This window comes from Aquila chrysaetos, chromosome 12 (genome assembly GCF_900496995.4).
Source record: "Aquila chrysaetos chrysaetos chromosome 12, bAquChr1.4, whole genome shotgun sequence".
Lineage (NCBI taxonomy): Eukaryota > Metazoa > Chordata > Aves > Accipitriformes > Accipitridae > Aquila > Aquila chrysaetos.
In genome coordinates this window covers 7,981,315-8,002,817 of record NC_044015.1, presented here as the reverse complement: position 1 = coordinate 8,002,817, position 21,503 = coordinate 7,981,315, and the positions used below count along the sequence as shown (strand labels likewise).

General features: G+C 40.0%; 1 protein-coding gene across 1 annotated transcript in view; it reads left to right on the top strand.

The window, feature by feature from the left end:
* PRRC2C (proline rich coiled-coil 2C) overlaps window positions 1-21,503 on the top strand; it is an 80,475-nt gene that overhangs the window by 42,698 nt on the left and 16,274 nt on the right. The window contains 11 exon segments of the mRNA XM_041127632.1: window positions 2-1,080; window positions 2,281-2,489; window positions 3,095-3,249; window positions 3,708-4,050; window positions 4,546-4,631; window positions 5,645-5,833; window positions 8,586-8,837; window positions 14,030-14,119; window positions 15,848-15,949; window positions 20,081-20,294; window positions 21,230-21,433. Coding sequence (XP_040983566.1) covers window positions 2-1,080; window positions 2,281-2,489; window positions 3,095-3,249; window positions 3,708-4,050; window positions 4,546-4,631; window positions 5,645-5,833; window positions 8,586-8,837; window positions 14,030-14,119; window positions 15,848-15,949; window positions 20,081-20,294; window positions 21,230-21,433 — 2,923 coding nt within the window.

Sequence of the window (21,503 nt, the reverse complement as noted above, 5' to 3'; positions counted from 1 at the left end):
GGGGCCTGTTAGGCAAAGAGAAGAGAGCGAAACTCGCAGTGAGAGTTCTGACTTTGAAGTAATCCCAAAACGACGGCGACAGCATGGTTCAGAGACAGATTCTGACAGCGAAGTTCATGAAAGCGCAAGTGACACGCTGCTGTCAGACAAAGAAAGCCTAATCAAAGGCAAGCACCCAAAAAGAGAAGAGAGAGCTGATGGCAAGAAGCCTCCAAAGCCCCTGTCGTTCAAACCTGAAAACAATATCAGGGTAGACAACAGATCCCTAGAAAAAACATACATAAGAGATGATGAGAACAAACCCAAACCAGGATTTCTTCCTAAAGGAGAGCCTTCTAGACGAGGCAGAGGGGGAATGTATAGACGTGGTGGCAGAGATCCTGGTGGGCGTCCTCCACGTCCATCCACAATAAGGAGACCAGCCTACAGAGACAATCAGTGGAACCCTAGGCAAACAGAGATCATTAAACCAGAAGATGGGGAGCCTCCGAGAAGAAATGAACATTATGGTCCTATACCAGTTGATAAAAGACCTCCAAAATTTGAGAGAAAGTTTGATCCAAATAGAGAGAGGCCAAGAAGACAAAGGCCTGCTCGGCCTCCAAGGCAAGATAAGCCACCACGTTTTAGGCGCCTAAAAGAAAGAGAGGCCGCATCAAAGATAAATGAGGTGGTAGCCAGCTCATCAACAAGTGCCACAGTTAGTAATGCAGTTAATGAGCCCTCCAACACTGCTCTGGATGTGTCAGGAAGTAAGACACCAGACTTGTCAAACCAGAATTCTTCAGACCAGGCAAATGAAGAGTGGGAAACAGCCTCAGAAAGCAGTGACTTCAATGAGAGGCGGGAGAGGGATGAGAAGAAAACAGCAGACATAGCAGCACAGGTGGTTGCAAAGGCAGGAGAAAACACTGGAGCTCCAAAAAGGGAAATAGCCAAGAGAAGTTTCTCTAGTCAGCGGCCTGGAATAGACCGTCAAAACAGACGTGGCAATAATGGGCCAGCTAAACCAGGGAGGAACTTCTCAGGGCCTAGGAGTGACAGGCGGAGTGGTCCTCCACCCAGAAGTGGAAAAAGAGGGTGAGTACCAGCTTCTGTTAGGAAGCACATATGGTCATGGTCTTCTGTTGTCCTCTTGTGGTTCAAAATCATAAGTAGTTATTTTAGATTTGTAAAATGGTAGAAGAGAGAGTAGGACAAACACATGCACCTGTGGCTGCATACTTCCTATTTTGTCTGTTTGTATACAGACACTTGGAACATGAAGCTAAAAGCAGAGTATTCTTGTTTGCACAGTGTTAAAAATACCTAATTAAAAAAAATTGCAGTGCTGTTTGAGTCGAACTATGTTTCTCAAGATTTGGATGCAAGCTGAAATGTTAATGTGAGGAGGTTTGTAGTTAATACGTAAATTGCTGCATTGCATTTTAGATCGATCACCTAACATAGAAAAGTGTATTGAGAAATGCTTGCCACTGAAACTAAACTTTGTTTCTCTATATGCTAAATTTGATTGAAACTTGATAATTATTTAATGTTACTATTTGCCCACTGTTTCATAGCCACAGTGCACAGTAGTCTGATAAATGGGAGGCAGGACAAGACATTTCTTCATTGAATGCCTACCCTGTACTCTAGGACTCTTATCCTTGTAGGTTGCTATATTCTAGGTTCATGTTTTGCCTGGGCTTAAACTTGTGAGCAGTGCTTTAACCTCTGAGTTAAAACTATTAAGAATTCCTTTGGCTAGTCACTTAACGGTGATGTTGAAGCAAAAATTGGGTATTCCAGGTTCCACAGCAAAGTCTGAATGCTGCAAATCTGACTCTTATGGCATCGGATAGCTTTTGGCAAGTGAGCCTGTGGAGCTCATTGTACCTTGTTTATATTTGCTCACATTGCATCCTGTAAGCTTCTGTTTGGTTTGGTTTTGGGTTTTTTCCCATGGAAGGCTTCACTGCCGTTGAAGTATACTGAACTGCATACTTGTTGAGTTTTGGTACCTCTAACTACATAGACCAAGCCAGAGGTGACCATAAAATTATGCGCTTTTTTTTCTGCAGTTCCTTTTGGCAGCAGGGTGTTTGATGTGTCCTCAAAACAGCTTTTGCTGTTAAGCTTCTTCTCATTGAGGAGCTGAAAGTAAGAGTCTGGACCCTGCTAAGAAGTTGCACAGTAGACACTTAAAGACCTGTAATGGGATCTGCATTATGTTGTTAGCTCCTTCCTGAGTGTTCTCTGTGGCTGGTCATTAATTTTCTCAAATTTTTTCTAATATAGACCATTTGAAGAGCAGACAGCAACTGTGCCTGGTGTTGATCCCACCAACAGCAACTCTATACATCAGGAGGATGGAGGTGTTACTGCTGCAGGACAGAAGAGCACCAAGGATGCAAGTGGCAAAAAGAGAGAAGAACCTAAGGCTGGTCCAAAGAAGCCTAAGGAAAAAGTGGATGCCTTGTCTCAATTTGATCTTAATAATTATGCAAGTATGTATTGATAATATGCTAACAAGAATTTGTAGTCTTGCTAGCTTTGCTGCATATAGAGCTAGATGTTTGAAAACTTAAAAAAGGAGAGGTGATTTTTTTTAAACACCAGAATAATTGTGTACTTGAGTATTGCTACCTTTGTCATATCTAATTAACGATGTGTGTGCCTCTAAAAGGTGACAAATCTCATTGTGTGTTTTTATGTATAGATAAGAACAATTTTGTTCTATCATCTCATCTTAACTCTTGTTCGTACCATTTTCCACCACACTAATAATTTGCTTAACCTTCATAAGCAAAGGCAGTGGCTATCAATGATAAGCTTACAGCTAATATCTAGGAAGGCTGTTCAATATTCATTACTATGTTTTGGTTCTTATTTCCTGGAGAGTCTGGTACAGGAACCTCCAATTTGTCAGTTCTTAAAGATTAACTCCTTGTCTTCAAGCTCAACAGCAAAGCATTTGGCAAGCAGAAGCTTACCTTCAATCAGGGCCGCCATCTGTTGGGAAGTAGCTTCCACTCTAAAGCAGATTTTGGCTTGGTGCGCTGCATCTTAAGCTGTTAAAACAGCAGCATCTATACCTTTCCTTTTTCTATAGGTGTTGTGATCATTGATGATCACCCTGAAGTGACAGTAGTTGAAGATTCCCAATCTAACTTGAATGATGATGGTTTCACAGAAGTGGTGTCTAAGAAGCAACAAAAACGCTTGCAAGATGAGGAGCGCAGAAAGAAGGAAGAACAAACAGTGCAGGTACTAAACCAGCATTTGTAGTGGGAAAGAGCTCCTTGTGGTACTGGGAATGTTGTGAAGTGTGCAGGACCTTCCTTCCAAAGCTATATTTTCACCTTGTATTTATAAGTAGATAGCTGTGTTAATATTAAGTTGTTCAGAATCAGTAAATTAAACTAATTTTCACTTATTCATCTTAGAATTCTGTACTTCCTGATTGGGCACTGTCAGGCAGGTAGAACTGGCGAACTGAAAACACCATTTTTCATGCTTTGATAAAGATTTATACTATTGCTTGAATGAGTTGATTCCAAGAGGCAAACGGATGAGAAATCATTGTTCCTGTGGTTAAATACCCCTGAAAAAATAAACTTATTTAAGGACAGAGTTAACCAGTTTGCTTTTTGCTGCTACACAATGTACAATTGGTGTCCATACAGACTATCAGCTGTAAGAATAAAATTGGCTTCTGCTTACAGGTTTGGACCAAAAAAGGATCAAGCGAAAAAGGCCGAGGTCAGAATTCCAAGCTCCCACCCAGATTTGCCAAAAAGCAGCAGCAACAGGCAGCAGCCGCAGCTGCGCAGCAGGCACAAGCTCAGGCACAAGCTCAGGCACAGCCTCCGTGTACAACACAGACTCCAGGTCAGCCACAGGCTTCTGTTCAGCCACAAAACCAGGCTGCAGGAGGGACAGCCGGCACAGAATACGCAGTGACAGGAAAAGTTCTGCAAAACACCCAGGCTCACAATGGTCTAGGAACTGAATTATGGGAAAACAAGGTGCCTCCTACAGCAGTTCTAAATGACATCTCCAAAAAATGTAAGTGGTGTCTTTTGGATTTGGAGCAGGGGCAAGCATTGTAGTTAGAGAATGCCGACTGCCAGCTCTAGCTCGCTCTCTTAATGTCTCATTTCTACCTACAAATGTATTTTGCATGGGGAGTAGAGGGCAGCATTCCCAAGTGCAGCCTTGTAACCTATGAATATGTAGGAAAAGAGATTTTTCGCAGTATGGTATTACTCAGTATTTTACATTGCTGTCGTGTTCTTCATTCACTGTGAATGAGCAGCTGTCACTCCCTTCAGGAATCTGTGTTTTGTCGGGCTTGATCATCTTTCCAAACATGATGATTGCCCCACTTGAAAGCAGCTAAATAGGTAGTATATTGTTAACTGCTGAATAGGTTAACAATTTCTTAACCAAAGCTTATTTAATCAAGATGTCTATAATTTAATTCTCAGTCAATTGATAACTTCAGTTGAATGCATTTAGCAACATTGCGGGGCAGGGTTTAACTCTCTTCTTAATTGTCAGTGGGACCCATTAGCCCACCTCAGCCACCTTCGGTCAGCGCTTGGAACAAGCCTTTGACATCTTTTGGTTCAGCTACATCTCCAGAGGTAAGAATAAAGGGAAGAAGAGTAGCTGTATGTGAAGCTTACCCAAACTATGTTGCATTGCAATTGGGTACAGATTATCCATTTATTCAGGTGTGCATGTACTTTAAACTAGTATGTGTAGAATCCCATGAAGTCAGGAGATAGTACAGAAACATAGGATACAGGCTAGTGCTTTTATGATTGCAGGATGGAAAAACTGTTCTCTTAATAAAAACAAAGCCGTTCACAGATTCTGTTGAATCTTACTCTTCTATTGATTCTATTGAAGCTCTTAGTGCATTTTTTAAGTAAAAATATTGCCTAGTTTGCATGTGAACACTTGTGTACAGTTCAGTAATGTAGACAGAAACAGGATGCCTCCAAGGAACTAAATGTTTTTTGTGTCCCTTCTTAAATCAGAGATACAAAAAGCAGTAGATGCTTTGTAACTGTATCATCTCTGCTTATCCCATGGAATTTGCATAGCCCTAAATTTTACATTTGAAGTCCTGTGGTTTTTTTTTTCTTGGGCTTTTTTGGTCTCGACTTTGTTTTAAACTGTAAGAATGTGACATGACTCTCTTAGGCAAATTTAAGTGCATAAGGAGATCTGGAAATCTTTTTTAATTTCTCATTGTTTCTCTTGAATTGAACATTAATTTTTGAACTTTCAGGAAAATGTTGTGAACCTGAATCTGGACATTTTGATATTGCACTTGTCCCTCTCCCCCTTCTCTAGCAGTTCATCATCTTGATGTTGTTTACATACTTCTTCACTGCTTTTTTTTTTTTTTTTTCCCTTACTCTTGAGCTCATGTAAACAGTAGGAACTTGAGGGGGAGGAAGTGCACATTCATATATTGTTTACTCTTGCAAATCTGTTGTGGTCACAAATACTGCTTTTGCTGGCAGAAGGTAAACATACCCTTTTAGTGGTTTTCAGCTGAGGATATTCTGTGCTCTTTTCTGAACCAGTGGCATTGTACTGATCTAGAAATCTTTTGAAATGCATTAAATGATTACCTTTTAACTAGGGGACAAAGCCTGGGCAGGAAGGTGGAGTCGATCTTGGTATAGAAACTATTCAGTTTGGAGCCCCAGCTTCCAGTGGCAGTGACAATGAAGTTGGCCCTGTACTCTCTGAGAAGTCTGCTGACAAGCTGCCAGAACCAAAAGAGCAAAGACAGAAACAGCCTCGGGCTGGACCCATCAAAGCACAAAAGGTAAAAGATCGTATCTTCAGTACAGACTTTTAAACTTAAAGAAGTTCAGCCAAAAAGAGGTTACAAATAATGGAATAGAATACTCATGTAGTTAGGGCTAGACCTATAAATATTTCATTCACCTTTTATATTTCTTAAAACAATCAACAAGTTGGTTCTTGGAGAGAAGATGGGGAATTCATTTCAAGGAGCAAGTGTAAATAAACAGCTTCCTGGCCCAGCAGAGTTTATCCATTGGTTCTGTGTTAGGAACTAGGGATGTGGCTAGAGCGGGGGTGGGATTATGGATTTGCGATAGCTTTTTTGGGAGACTGTGGATGTGGTAGAGTGTTTTGGGTTTGTTTTTTAGTTTGGGGTTTTTGGTTCTCTCTTGAGCTTACTTCACTCAGACTTTGAGAGTTGTTTAGAAACAGGCATTCTGTTTCTGCCCTGGCTATATTTCCAGTTTCAGTAGTTTTTCCTGCCACCATGCCTGCCTTGCCCCCCTCTAAATGATGCGTGGTGCCCTGCTTAATTTTGTAGCCAGATTACCAAGATGAGTAATACATCAAGTAGCAGGAAAAAAGGGAGGAATGTTAGAGCCACTGATTTGAAGTCTCAAATTCAAATGCACAGATGTCTGGATAATTAATTTTTTTACAACTGATCTAGGAAGACTGGATAGGTAATCAAACTTACCTCTATTTAAAAAGTGTATTGGTTGCCCTCCAGAGATTTAAGGGCTCCATTTGATTATCATCTTTTTGTATTTCTGTTGTTACCACTCATAAGGAGTAACACTTTCTCCTCCTGTCATTTAGATTACACTTAGTGATCTTTCACATTAATGAAATGTACTTTCCCCTTATTTCTACCTCCAATGCTTACTTATCTGTGCATTGCTAGCACGCAACACCAGCTTCTTACTCCCAGAAAGAGGTGGTTATAGCAGATAAACATGGCTGGTCACTTAGAGAACCAGCTGTTTCAGTCCCTCTTGATGCCTGAGATTTGGCAGCAGTCCTGATGTAATTACAACCCTTTTGTCTTTCTAGAAGAGTGGGTGTGTGTGTGTTTGTGTTGGTTGTGTTTGTGTTGGGTTTTGTTTGTTTTTTCAAAAAAAAAAAAAAAAAAAAAAAGCTGAAATCTGAAAGTGCAGTCACATGTAGAATGAATTTAACTTCTGCTACATGAGGCACTGAGTATGCTTCAGTTCATGGGTTTTATTGCAAAATATAAAACCCATACAGCAGAGAAATATGCAGTAGTTAATACTGCTGGTGAATTGTTGTAACCCAGCACATTCAAAACCCGTATCTCTGATATACTAGCAGCAGGCCTAAAATTGCCCCCATGAAATCACTTAAAGATACTGAACTCTAAAGTTAAATAAAGAGAGAGAGAGAGAGAGTCTACTTTATACTGTGTAGAAAATTCCTTTTTTCTGCTTGGTTATAGCTATCAAGACTCCTGTAGATTTTGTTGAAAGACAAATGTGTGACTAAAAGGTAAATGCATTGGAGATTAACATTTTCGTGTACTCTTCTGAATGAGAGGGCTGTAATCCTTTAACTGTCTTGATGACCAAAAAAACCCCAACAAACAAACAATTCCTACACACTCACCATGCCCATGGTGATATTGTTTGCTGTGAAGCCTAAATACAAACTTATGTTCAGGATTGGAGGTTAGTATTGTTGAACTAATATGGGCAATGTAAGAGGAACATACTTGAAACAAAGCAATTTACCTTTCCAAGTGTGACCTTAAAGTGTCTGGAGGAATTTCTGCCTCTATAAACTGTTAGAGCAAAAAATATTTGGGGTGAGGTGTGGCTGATGTTCCCGATTGCTGCATTGCAGAACTCGGGTATCTGCTTCTACTGTTTTCTTCCTTCCCTCTGAAAGCTAGTCTCTGCTGGCCTCCTGCGGGTACCAGATACCTTTGGGAAACTCCACTCTCCCCAAAGGCATTGTATTGTAAAGAGTCTTCATCTATTCCTGAAACAGCTGGTTTGTATTTATAGAGACAATACCAGAAGCTTCTGTCTTTCCACTATCAAAGCTTAAGGAATAGGATTTTAAGGACTGCCTTCAAGGAATTATTGTGCTGCTCTGTAGTGAAATGGGCTGAGTAGTCTCAGCCAGAAAGGATATGGCTATTTAAACAGCAGAGCATTCGGGTTCCCCGAGGGTGTGTGCAATATAAGGCAGTACTTGCACGTAGGTGTTTTATTTTTCCTGGATATCCCCTTAGTGCTCAATTCCTAGGGAAAAATGCTGCCAACATCCATACATGGAGATACCTTCAAATGAAGGTAGAGTCTTCTGTTTCCTGGGGCCCTGAATATTAATCCTGATTAATATTATTATTTATTATGAATATTAAAATCCTGATTCTCTGAATATTCAAATAACCTGTATGTATATGAAGTCTTGTGGCTTCTATACTTGTTTTCTGCTTTTCTTGTAAGGAGAGTCAAGCTGGCTTTCTTCTGTAGATTTTAACTAGATCTTATTTTAGTTGAACTCTACCACTTAACATAAAACATGTATTTCTTGAAAACAACAGTTTGGATTCCTAATGTTCAAAATTGAATGCATTTCATGTATGTATTGCTAACTTAGTCTCAAGTTATTTATCTGTTAGAAAATGCTTGCCCTTCAGGAAAGTTTATTTAGATTTAAACAAAATTATTTTAAGCATGTTAGAATATTCTTGTGGGATAGGACATGGGGGGGAAGACATAACTGACAAGTTAACACTAACTTAGCTTCCAGACTTGAGTCCGGTAGAAAACAAAGAGTATAAACCTGGGCCTATTGGGAAAGAGCGTTCTTTAAAGAACAGGAAGGTGAAGGATGCCCAACAGGGAGATCCTGAAGCACAGGAGAAGCCATCTCCCACCTCTGTCAGAAGTCCAGAACCTGTCACTACAAAGGAAACCAAAGCAGCAAGTGAACTGAGCACGGAAATAGGAACAATGATATCTGTGTCTGCTCCAGAGTTTGGAACAAACACAAAGGTAAGAAAAATACTGATAAATTACTGAGCACTATATGTAAAACATTATTACAATGATGTAATTGACACTTGGTTGCCTGATGGTGGTAGTTACCTGGACCGCAGAGCCCACTGAATAACAGATATGAAACATATCGGTACTGCTTGAATTAAACAGTTCTCCAGAAATGGTACGGAGACATGCTGTTTGTCATACCCCTGTACAGAGATCAGCTTGGAAGGTTTTAAACTTCTTTGCTGCCTTATGATTGTGAAAACTCTTTCCTGAGCCTTGCTGTGGAGAGTGGCATTGGAGCCTGGTATAGGCAGATTCTGCAAACTCAGATATATGTGATATATGTGAGATGAGTGATTGACTTTCAGCAGAGAACTGAAGTAGTGTGTGCAATCATTGGTTGAGTGCATGGATGACCTGAAGCTGTGAATTAAGTGCTGTTCTGTGAAAAAAGAAATCTCTAAACTAGGAATATGCTAAAGCATTGGATAAGGCTTGTTCAGTTTACCTAAAGGGTCTGTATGTCAGCTCCTGTCGGCTTGGATATTGTCAAGATATCCCTTGCAGAACTCCTTCAGGATGTTGAGGACTCATCATAGTTGTCTGCGTGGAACTCCCCTGACTTCTCTATAACTGCTCAACAGTGAGATGGTGACCTGCTGGCAGGATTCATTGTTCTACAACTCAGTTCTTAGCTGTGGTACTTTGATAGCACCGGTTGAAAAACATCCACAGAGGCGCTCTCCTTTCTGCCTAAGGACCTGTGTGGGTACTGCCCTCACTATGGTAGTGTTGTGTCTTGAGCAAGAACTATGGTTGTTACCTCTCAAATGTAAAGAAACCATGTAGTTTGAGTAGCTACTAGTTAGTAGTTACACCTGCTTTGGTAAAGGAAAAATGCTTCTTGTACGTTTGTGAAGTGGTTTTATGAGTTTAGACTCAATTTTGTTGCATGCTGTCTCAATCTGCCTTTTCCTAGTCTTAAGCAGAAATTTTCTGATGCCATTTAGGAAAAATGATCCTCTGCAGAAGTTACATAAATTGCCGAAGAGTCTGAAATGCAGATCACTCACAATTTATCTTTGTCACCTGCAATTGGCAAAAGAAAAAAAAAAAAAAAAGACCATTTTGGCAGTTTATTGCTGAGGTGTCGTGCAAGCAGAAGATGCTATCTCAGTGAAGTCTTATTACAGAGCAAGTGTTAAGGAGGATATTTGTGTCTGACATAGTAGCTGCAAACTTGAGTTTTTGAGTGGAAGGGCAAATACGTAAGGAAATTCGGTGCTGGGATTTCTCATCCTTCCTGGCAGTTTCCATCTTGCATGTAGATGTGAATGGTTTATGTTGATACCAGAAACAGTTAAAGTTCCCTTCTGGTGTGCAGAATCAGAAGTGTAGAGGCATAAACACCAGCTTGCTCAAATATTTGTAAGAAGGCTCTTTGTATGTGTGTCACATGCTTTCTCACTGTCTGTCAAGCTCCTGTGACCAGAGCTCAAGATAAGAGGAGACACTTCTTCTTCTAAGCCACCTACAGAATAGGAAACATATCTTTGTTGATTACTCCAGGCTAACTCAATATGGAGTAGCTCTACTAAACTCAGAGTAATTTTGTCTCTACAACTGTATTTTTAAAGCATGAGATCTTCAAAAGGGGAGTCTGAATTTTGTGCCTTTATGGCCTTACTTAAACATGGGTTGCCAAGGTTCTTTGAACTACCACAGTATTAAAGCACAAAGCTTCTGTCTTCTGCAGGGAAGACCAGAGTGAAAGGAAACTTTCCAGTTGTGCTGGATATGAAAATTCCCCATAGTTTCCTCATTAAGGGTTGATAACAGAGGCATTTAATAGTAGACCTAAATATTTCTGTCTCAACAGTTCCAGGTTGCTTTTGAATTCCTTTGTCATGAGTAGTTCCTGGGACATCAGTAAATTTTCTAGGAAAGGGGTGGTCATATTTTATATTTAATTCACTGGAAGTTGAACCAACAACCTGCAGATTTATTGGAGAGGATAAGCTTCATCTAGATTTTGCAGGAATAAACCAGTCTTGCTACTTTTTAAAGTGGCTTTTAAAATGTCTTCAAATACTGCTCCAGCCCTGGAGTTCCTATACTGTTTTGTATTGCAACTGTTTTCTTCTTGTCTTTGTACTCTTTCCATTGCTCATTAGTGAGGAAAGAAGTGATAACATCATTATTCTGTTGTTTGAATGTCAGGTGTTGAAGTTTTATCAAATGTAAATGATTTTGACACTCTTTAATGTCCTTCTCAGACACTACTACTCAGCTTCTGGGAAGGCACACTTTGTTTAGTGTATTTCGTGATTTAAATGTTTGTGAAAGTCAAGCCAGCTGTCCTGCTGCAGAAGCAGAAGCTCTGTAAGAGTACCCCATCCATCCCAAAACAAACATCTTAGTAAGAGCATGTGCATTTAATCATACAAGACTGTTTTACCTTAGAAACTGTATAAATATAAATCAATTCATACTGGTGAGATGTTTAAATTCAGAACATAAGCATGATGCTCTGAAGCAGCTGCAGCTGTTTCTCTTGGATTTTGCAGTATTTTGGAATAAAGGTGATCTGATGGTGTAAGTCTGAGTTGGGTAAGACACCTTACCCATTGCTTTTCCCCACCCTGCCATCTCTAAAGCTTTGAAGCTTTCAAATCACAGGAACGATCAATAACTGGTTATAGACATGACAATGAAATGTTTGCACAGGTAGCTGATAACACCTGCGTGTTACAGAGCTGATGTCTGAAAGGACACAGTCTGTACTTGAGAATAAATTTTCAGTATCTGACAAGCTCTCTGGTTTGAGTGATTTACATAAATCAGGAACAAATCAAATAACTAGTGAATCCCATATGTACCCTGATTCTTTATGGCAAGGTCAGCTCTGAGGTCTGCCTTGTCCTTTTGTTCATAAAGTCACTTCAGGTTTTGTGATCTCTTCTTTTTGGGCAAAGTAGGTAGTTATAAAAAGTTTGCCCGTTCTTTTTCTTCAGGTATAAATAACTTGTAGATAACTCCAAAAAAGCATGTACAGCTTTTTGCTCTTGCTATAATTACTATTACTAGTTTATTCTAAAGTAATCAGTTGATTTCTTCAGTAAAACAGTTGCACAGGAGAATCACTTTAATTGAATTACAAAAGCTTCTGGTGATAAGCCATATCTAAGAGAGATTCCTAGTCTTAATGTACCAGTAAACGAAGGATGGTGGTTAACCTACAGTTTATGGAGTGGTGTTCTTATGGCTAAAGCATTGTCTTATCTGCACATTCAGCATGTAACTCATCCTTGTAGGATGGTTCAGCATTGAGTATGTACTTCTAAGGGCACCAGACTTGACATAGTGGTTTGTTTTTAATTCTAGTGAAAAAGCATTTTTGTGCTGTAAGTTTCCGAACTGAGAAAGCTAGCGATAGTCTTGGTCTAATTTCTTTTGTAAGGAATTTTAGTGCTGAGACCCTGTAAAATATGCATCCAAACCTTGAAGGAATTTTAATAATGTAATATTAAAAACTTACTCTGTCTTAATGCAGTAAAGCATCTTAGAAAACCAAGAAGCCGGTTAATTACTTCATTAGAAGGACCTTGTGATTAAAGCAGCCTTGTGTGCTTGCCTTGTTCTACCTTGGGTTAAGGTTGCCTATTGGAATCAAATATAAATGCGCAACTTGCAGTTTGGTAGTTCAGGTTGTGGGAAACGTATATCTCATATTTCACCAGTTTAACAAGTAAAGGAAATAACTAAATGGAGAAAATAGTTCTCTCTGTTTCCTTCGTAAATACAAAAATAAGTCAATGTGCACATTGTGTCCTCTCTCACCTCATTATGGTTTACCTTGTTGTCCTAGTCTTTTACCAAAATGAGCTGTCTTTTTAAGGAAGATTCTTTGTTATTTGCCAGTTAGTATCTTAATGCTTTAATTGCTCTTTTAGGAGATATTGCCATAGGCTTGAGGAGTAAATTGAGTGTGCACTTTTTTAATAGCTTATCACCATACCAGTTAGATGCAATTAAACAAGCATTATGTGGTTTGTGCCTTCAAAATCATTATGTGTTGGCAAGTCCAGGCACTCATCAACAGTTCTGCTGCTAATCTGTCCTTCAGTTTGTTCTTGGTGTTGGGTTCTGTAAAAATGATAGAGCCTTTTCTGGGCTTCAGACACGTAAAACTTTGGAGTTTGCAGTGCTTGCTAGAGAGTGGATCTTGGCTAATTCAGGGTCACACCTCTGGGTCAGGTTCTGATAACACCTGTTTGCCTGTCCAGAATATGCTCAGTAGATATCCCGTGACAAGAACTAAAAACCAGTGCTGAACATGGCTTCACAGAAGTACTAGTGTCTTTTTTTGTTCATTGTAGGTTATTCTCTAGAGAGTTGGCAGTGTTATCAATGAGACACTTCCATTAGGCAATTTATACCTGCAACTGCAATAGTCACTGGCTACAGTTAGGTCCATGAAAGTGGACTTTGTTCATTGAACACATTACAGTCCACTTAACTGTGACAAATAAGCTTCAAGGAAAGCCTCTGGGTAGATTTGAAACTTCATTCCTTTTCTTCCTTGAAATTACTGCCCAGTGCAGAAATTGGGACGTAGGCTTCATCATCCAGAGAAACTGAGTCGTGTGACTTTGAGACAAGACTTAAAGGAAAGAAAATTGTTTTGCAAATTGCAGCCATCCCTATGTGTTCTTTTTAATCTGGAGGGCTTTACTTGTCATAGATTTACCCAAGAAATTTCTGTATGTATTTAAAGCTACAGAAAGCTTTCAGCTAATACATTTTACTTTTTAAATAGGCTAGAAGTGCCTACAGGTAGCTAAAGCATCTTGGGTGACAAATGATAATTGGTTACACCACCACAGTTCAATATGTCTAGTACCCAGGCAGTACATCACTCTGCATATTCTTGCTTTACAGACTGTATTTTGACTTGTCTCCAGATATACATTGTGAGGTCATGAGGCAAACTGTAATCTCCCAAGAATTCTTCTGACCTCAGTAGCAATTCAGCAGTAAGGATTGCTGGACATGCTTTTCTAAGAAAAAACTGATGTGAAATTCTAATCTTCTAGTGCTTGGTGAGCTCCTCCTGTAGAAAGGGTAACATCTGTCCAAGAAATTTCAATCTAATTTAGGTAAGGGAGATATTTTAATGGAATTATTTTTCTTCACAGGAGTCTGTAACAGACTACACTACACCTTCTTCTCATCCTAACACAGTGGCTACTAGCAGTACAAAAATGGAGGAGACTTTGGTGACGAACGTAAGTCTATTGCAGTGATCATTGCAGTGATCGTCTTGACTTTGAAGACAAGAAAATATTTTCACATTTCTTTAAAGCACAAAATAGTGCCTTCAGTAAACAAGTCACTAGGGTTTCTTTCATGTTAACTAGCTGTGCATTATCCAGTAATCTTACTCTGAAGGACATTTGGTTTGATTAGTATCTGTTCTGGAATTCTTCAGGTATTTTCTTGTCTTTTGAACAGCCACAATGAGCTAAAGAGCACAGAAAGTGGAGATGATGTTTCTAGGGACAATTCTAAAAAAGCAAGAATAGGCATAATGAGGGAATGTGCTCTTGGCAGCAGTTGGGACTCAAACCTGGTACCAGTAGCAAAGCTCTGTAGGTGAGTTTAAAGAAAGGCTTTTACAAACAAAGCAATTTTGAACTCTAGCCTGAAATCACAGCAACTGCATGTAAAGGGAGCAGCTTAATCGTTTCTGAAAGCAGACTTTCAGTTGTTCAGTTGTTATGGAGATGAGATGTTTGCAGTCCTCAAAGCCAATGATCCTGACTGAGTGTGGTGTAGTGATTGAGGAGACCTGCTGGGTTGTGACTTGTAGTGAAATCAAGTTTGTCTTGAGTGTGCTGGGATGTCAGGGAACTTGGATCTTGTGATTTTTGTTGTTTGAGTAGCAGAAATAGAATTAGTTCAGAGTTGAGTCACTTGTTGATTGGGGGAAGAAAGAATCATGCAGTAGGATCTCAGGTTTTTATGAAGATGTCTTGTGAATTCCATCTAAGAAATGCTTTTCAGCTTACTGCAGCATCCTTTAATGCAGTTTTGAAGCAATACTGGTTGAACTTACTCTTCTGCTGGATTTTCTGGTGGTGGTGTCGTTTGTGCCTTTGGTGGTTAGTGTGAAAGACTGAATCATTTTGTATTAATGATGTTAGTGTACACTCCCCTGTGGTGGGCTGGAGTTGGATTTCCAACACAGGAGATAGGGGCTCCTGGCCACAAAGGATCTGTGCTATCACCTGCTTCAAAGCTTCAGTATCTGTGTCTTTTGGATTAGCCTTATCTCATCCAGTGGAAGTCCAGGAGCTGTGGTCTGAATGGAGAAAGAAATGGTTAGAAGTAATAGACCGGCCACTGCAGTATTTCTGATATTTGAAAATTCTAGGAAACCCATCAGTGTTTTCTTAGGCAAAGATAGCAATAGCATTATGTCAGGTTTATTTCCTTAAGTTCACATCTTTCATCTTTTGAAAGAGAAGATAACTGAATTCAGTTATTGGATGGCAAATCTGTTTTGGTTTGTTTCATGGTCGTGTGACTTTGGAGATACGTAGCTTCCTCTTTTCAGAAACTGCATCTCAGAACTCAAGGTCATGAAGCCCCGTGTACTGTATTGGTACAAAAGGGGACAAACTTGGCTTGGGAAGAATTTTTGCATATCAGTAAACTGAAATGGTACTTTAAAGTAAATCCCAAAGCAGAAAACTGGTATTTGTTTATGCAGAAGACATGGACACTTTAGAACCTTAGTCTTCAGCCTCTTAAAGAGAGATGAGAAGCACCTCAGCACCTGCTGAATGGCCTTTCCCCGCCTACCAAATTTTCACCTGATTTTATCAAAATCTCCCTGCCAATGCTCAAGCCTTGAAGAAATTGTAGCTCACTTAATAAAGCTTGAGCTTTGCTTTTCTGGGGCTTTTGTAGTAGACATAGTTAGAATGTGATGTGTGTTGCCTGCCTTTCAGGTGCCCCTGCCCCACACCCTTCCCCTCCCTAGGAGGGAGACTCTACAACAGAGCTCCAGCCTAACTCCAGTTTCTCCCGCTACCGTCGACCTCACCCTCAAGGTATGTACAACATCCCTCTAAGGGTCGTTTTCTTGCATGCAGGGGAAAAAGTTAATGGAGAACTTGCTGGTGAACCTTTTTTTTAGAGCCTTCCTTTGTTTCCTCTGCTGAACTGCTTTTGCATATAAACGGATGGCTGAAACAAAAGACTCTATCAAAGGATGCATTTAAATTATAAATCTCTAACCCCGTATTGCATTAACACTTGGCATCTCAACCAATCTTGGCTCCCACCACCCTGAAAAAAAAGATCCTAGCATTTTAGCATTGTACTGTAGTGTTCATGACAAACCATCAGAATCTGACTGAGGTTTTTTGAAAGTTTAGCTTAAAGTAAGTTGCTTGGTTTGGTATTAAAGGCTGTAAGGAGTTGCTTGGTAAGCCGAGCTTGATTTCTTCTTAGCTGTAAGATTTGTTGCAGTGATAATGTGATTTTGAGTTGGATGGCTAAAGTTCTAAATAATGAAATGTAGGTGGTGTGTTGGTGTCTGTGAAGGGCAGTTTGATCAGCTAGTCAGAACGTGTTTTGTTGTGTTATAAATGTTCTGTTGTTTTCTGCTCTCCAGTGTAGAGCAAGTGTGTAGAATATTTTGAATTATGTTTTCTCATTTTGTTGGATTTTGGACTGTGTGCATTGTATAACTCACTAACATAGAGTTGGGCTCTGGCTTTGCTACTGTATCTTTAGAAGTATTTGGTCTTTTTTTTTTTTTTTTTTTTTTTTTTGGTGTCCTAGATCTGCTCTGTGATTGTGACTACAGGTGACTGAACTAGTAGAAATATTGTTGCTGCTTTTACTATTAAGGAAGAGTGGTGTTTGAACTTAGTGTCTCTAAATTTTTAAAAGAAGAAATGAAACTAGGGATTGAATGCAGAACTAACACTTTGGAGAAACTTGCTTGTCAATCCCAGTGAGACTTGCGTCTCGCTGGCATGGTTTGACAGCTGCTTGCTCATGTTCTCTACAGATGATAGTTATTAATGATCTCTTGTTGAATCTTTGCTTTTCTTTTGTTAACGCTTTATTTCCTGAAAAAAATGTAACATCACTTTAAAACTAGACCAGCAAAAATGGGGAGAGGGATGGAGAGGGACAAATAATTTAACAAAAATCTGGTTTTCTATTGCATTCTTATTACATAAGTTGCCATAATCTGACTTTCTGGCGTCCAAAAGCATTTTTCTAAAATAGCAGTCGCTAACTGTTTAGCAGCTGGATACCTGATTCACATGTAATACAGGTAGGAACATTACTGTAGCATGATGCTGCAAAGAATGTGACACTGCTCAGTTACAAAGCAAACTGTGGTGTTTGCGTCATTCATCTGGCAGTTTATTTTTCTGCTGTTCTGGTGTTGGTGATTTGATTGCTTTCTCAGTGGATGGTAGATCTTGGATGTGTGCTAACAGAGTATGTTGAAGATCCATGTTTTGAGGCTACCTTGAAGAACACTGACCAAAGTCTGAATGGAAAGGCATTTGGAAGCAGCTTTGCCTCTAACTTCTCTATTCCAGCCACTGGAGCTCTACCTCCTTTTTGCAAATGCTGAAAGCAACAAGCTTGTTTTGAAGCGTGCACTGAGACTATTGCTTTTACAACAGCCCTTCTGGTCCAGACAGAGCAGAGCTGCTCTTTGTCATCCTCTTCGATATAATCCTTCCTTCTTTTAAAAGATACTTTTGGGGCAGCAGAGAGGAACGCATTTCCTTCCTTCTCTTAAAAGAACAGAATCTCCAGGCTCTGCCTCCATAATGAATAATCCTTGCACATCATCTTTCCTCTGTCCCCTGTCACAGAAAGCTGTCTGTGAGGAGGCTCAGCAGGGTACTTGGCATCGTTCTAAGGTGCTCAGATGGGAAGGCTTGTTGAGATCTCTTGTTTCCTTGGAGTAACTTTGCTAAAGACACCTTTACTAAGGCAGAGATCCTCTTAAGGACTTAGCTGATAGGGCTATTGGTAGGTAAGGAGCTGAGCAAAAGAAAGTCCAAACCAATCTTAAAACTGAACTGCCTGGCCCTCTTCCATGTTCCGAGGTTCTATCTAAAATTCCTGTGTAGGCATCTGGTCCAGAATCTGACATGTTTCGGCTTTCTTTTCCTGATCGCTTAAACTTTGGCATACTTAAGGGTATGCACGTTGGTATTTGTCTCCAGTTAAGTTTTTGGGTAATATGTACTGGACCATTATAGCAATGTGAAGGCCCCAATGGGTCAACAGTGAAGAGAGGCCTCAAGCAACCATGATTTCCAACTTGTGCTCTCCTTTTCCCATAACTAAGAGAGCAGTGAAGTTACAGTGCTTTCCCCAGCCTCACTTAATTTAGAGCCTCTTACTCCTTCCTGTCTGGTCTGTAGATGGTGCTGCATAGGCGCTCCTAGAGTACCAATTTCCCCATCTTTTTTCTGGCTGAAGAAGTTAGAGATTGTTAAGGAGCTCTCTAAAAGCAAAGCTGTTAGAAAATTCAGGACTCTGTTATATGCCCTTTATTGCAAATGGGAAAATGGAAGACAAAATGCAGTATGTAGACTAGCTTTTGCTATCAATAGTTTGTCCAGGACATCGTGAAACTCATTGAACATAGTAGAAGCTTCTACATGTTCTCTATTCAGACATTCACAGGTACTTCTTCACTTTCTCTTTAATACCAATGCAGTACAAGACCGTTACCCTGTCATACCAGAGCTTGTGGTGTTCAGAAAGGAGCTTGTAATCTTATTGTACTCCACCTTAAGCAAAATCCTTTCCAGCAGATTAATAATAAATTTTGAAGTTTGCCCTCTCTACAGGGAGGAAAATGTTGTGGAGGGGAAACTGAGAATGGTGCTGGGGAAGATGGTCTCAAAAGTGAAAATAGGTTACTTGCCTCCAAACAATTTAATGTGTAACAAAGTTTCCCTCCTCCCCTTTACTCTCTTGAGGAATACAGAACTCCAGTTTCCATGTGGGTGTGTACTGATCACCTGTTACCCACTTCTTTTGATATTACTTTGCTTTTTTATCACTTCTGAAGCATCTAGACAAATTACCTAAGTCATGTTTGGTCTGTCCAGACTGTGCCTAACTCATATAAAACAGGGTAGGTTAAAAGCATGACTTTCAGAGACTGCAAGTCCCAGTTAGGGGGCTCTGTTGATCCAGGCAGTGAGGTCAGATTTATTGGTGAGTATGTATTTGCTCCTTTACATATACCATTTAAGACAGCACCTGGCCTTGAGAAGCTTACAGTCTGCCAGACGAGCAATTTCAGCCTATGGCATCCAGCTCTGCTAGCAAAAATCTTTGTTTCAACTTGGGACAGCTGAAGGTTGTAGAGAAGTCCATGGGGTGTGTTTAAGCCTTTAAAATTAGTAAGTGTAGTCTGAACATTAATATTTCCTTTTCAGTAGTCCCTCAAAAGTGTGTCAGTTCAGATTTGGCATTGTGTGTCTAATGTAGTAGTAATTAGATTGTTATTGGGTGCAGTAAAACAATAGTTCTTTCTACTTTTGGTGGAAGATTATTGTGTATAAAATACTTAAATTGAAGTTTCATCTTCCTTGCTGTGCAAGACTTAAAGTCTTATTATAGAAGTAGAGGAGCATGAAGCATTTTTAGCATTAATGTAAAGCAGCGTGCACAAGCTGTGTCAGCTCGTGTTTGCTTCTTGAACAGCTTTTGCTTTGGAAATCTAAGCTTGACTACTCTCATATTTACTGAAGAGTGCCTTGGATATTTTTGGTGGTCACTCAAAGTGGATGATTTACCAAGAAAGCAAGGGGCTGTTTCATTTAAATGGCCCAATAACTTGTAAGTAAAGGACTTCATGGAAATATTTAGAGGGGGTTTTACTTTTCTTTTGCTCTTCATGTCAAACAAAACCAAACCAAATTAGTGTGAGTGAATTCTCTTTTGAGCATTGAATGTTAAGATGATGAACTGTGCACGTGTGCAGTTGGAACAGATAAGAAGCTCCAACTTAAGGCTGTATGCTTTTTGCATGAACAAAGTTGCACGATTATGGTGACTTTTAAAAGAGGCTCGCATGAAGCCTGAATTGCCTTTTGAACTAAAAAGAACTGTTAAAAAGAGGAACACTGTTTGACTAGCTGAAACTTCCTAATAGATGAGGAAATTTGTTTTCTTTTAAATAGATGGAGTCTGCACGCAAAGCATGGGAGAATTCCCCAAATATGGGGGAGAAGAGTTCGCCAGTGACCTCAGCAGCATCTCCCATTGCTGGTGGCAGCGGCAGTAGCAGCAGCAGCAGCAACACTGGGCCAAGCAGTGGTACTTACAGCTCTTTCTCTAGTGCATCAATGCCTCCTATTCCTGTGGCTTCAGTTACACCGACAACTTCCCTGTCAGGTACCAGATGTCAAGATTGTAGTATCCTGTTGTATTGTTCCTTGGTTATGTTTTTCAAGAGATTAGATTCCCTTTGGAATTATGTTTAATGCAAAGCTAGCAGAAGTTTTATGCTAGTATGAAATGTCGGATCTGAACAGCAGCTTCCCAAACATCTTTTAATTAACAAGGAGATAATTCACCTGTTTCACTTCAGTTAGCTGAAGAGAATGTTAAGATGACATCTCTCTGCCTGTGCCACTTAGATGGACTTGAAAGAGGAGGTAAACTTCTCATGTTGGCTGCCTTACTGGTTTCATTTTGTTCAGCTGAATGAAGGCAAGCAAGTAGATTTTAGAGCAGATGGTAGTTCTGATTCCAGCTAATCGCAGTCTTACTTTCATTTGTGCTCTTGCTTTTGGTGTCAAAGCTTTGACAGCTCATACCAAAACCCCTTCACCCTAGGCAGAGCAAATGTCCAGCTGCTCTTCACAAACAGTGCTGGTTTCCATCTTGGTTCTTTGCAGCAAACAAAAGATGCTATATCTGGTTAAATCTTCACACCTTTTAAAGAATGTATGCCCAAATCTCAGCTGAAGTGCTTGAAAAACACCTTTGGAGCCCGGCTCCCAGCTCTCAACCATGAGAGGCACAACCACTATACATTGCAATATTTTGCTGCATAACAAACCAAGATGTCTACTTCAGTATTTTTATATGCTCATGTACTTCAGAAGGGACATGTTTTATGGTTGCAGCACCTCCTATAATGAACTTGACAGAATTGGCCTCCCTGTCCATCTTATGTTGATGGAAACAGCTGCATTAGGTTTCAGTGTTCTTTACCAGTTGTGGCTGTGCTTGCATAGCTGTCCCAAAACTTTGACCACTGAAAGATGAGGCTTTGAAATATCTTTAGCTGTTTTATGATGTATCACTTGCTTCTCTCCTTCTAGGAGCTGGAACATACACAACCTCTTCACTGAGTACAAAGACTGCAAGCACCTCAGACCCTCCCAATATATGTAAAGTGAAACCACAGCAGTTGCAGACGAGCAGCCTAGCTTCTGCCAGTCACTTTTCCCAGCTGAGCTGCATGCCATCCCTCATTGCCCAGCAACAGCAAAGTCCCCAGGTCTATGTGTCTCAGTCTGCAGCAGGTAATAGTGTTTGTGCCTGAGAAGCCACATGTCTGCTTTTTTTGAGTTTTGAAGCTGGAGAGTTAAATTC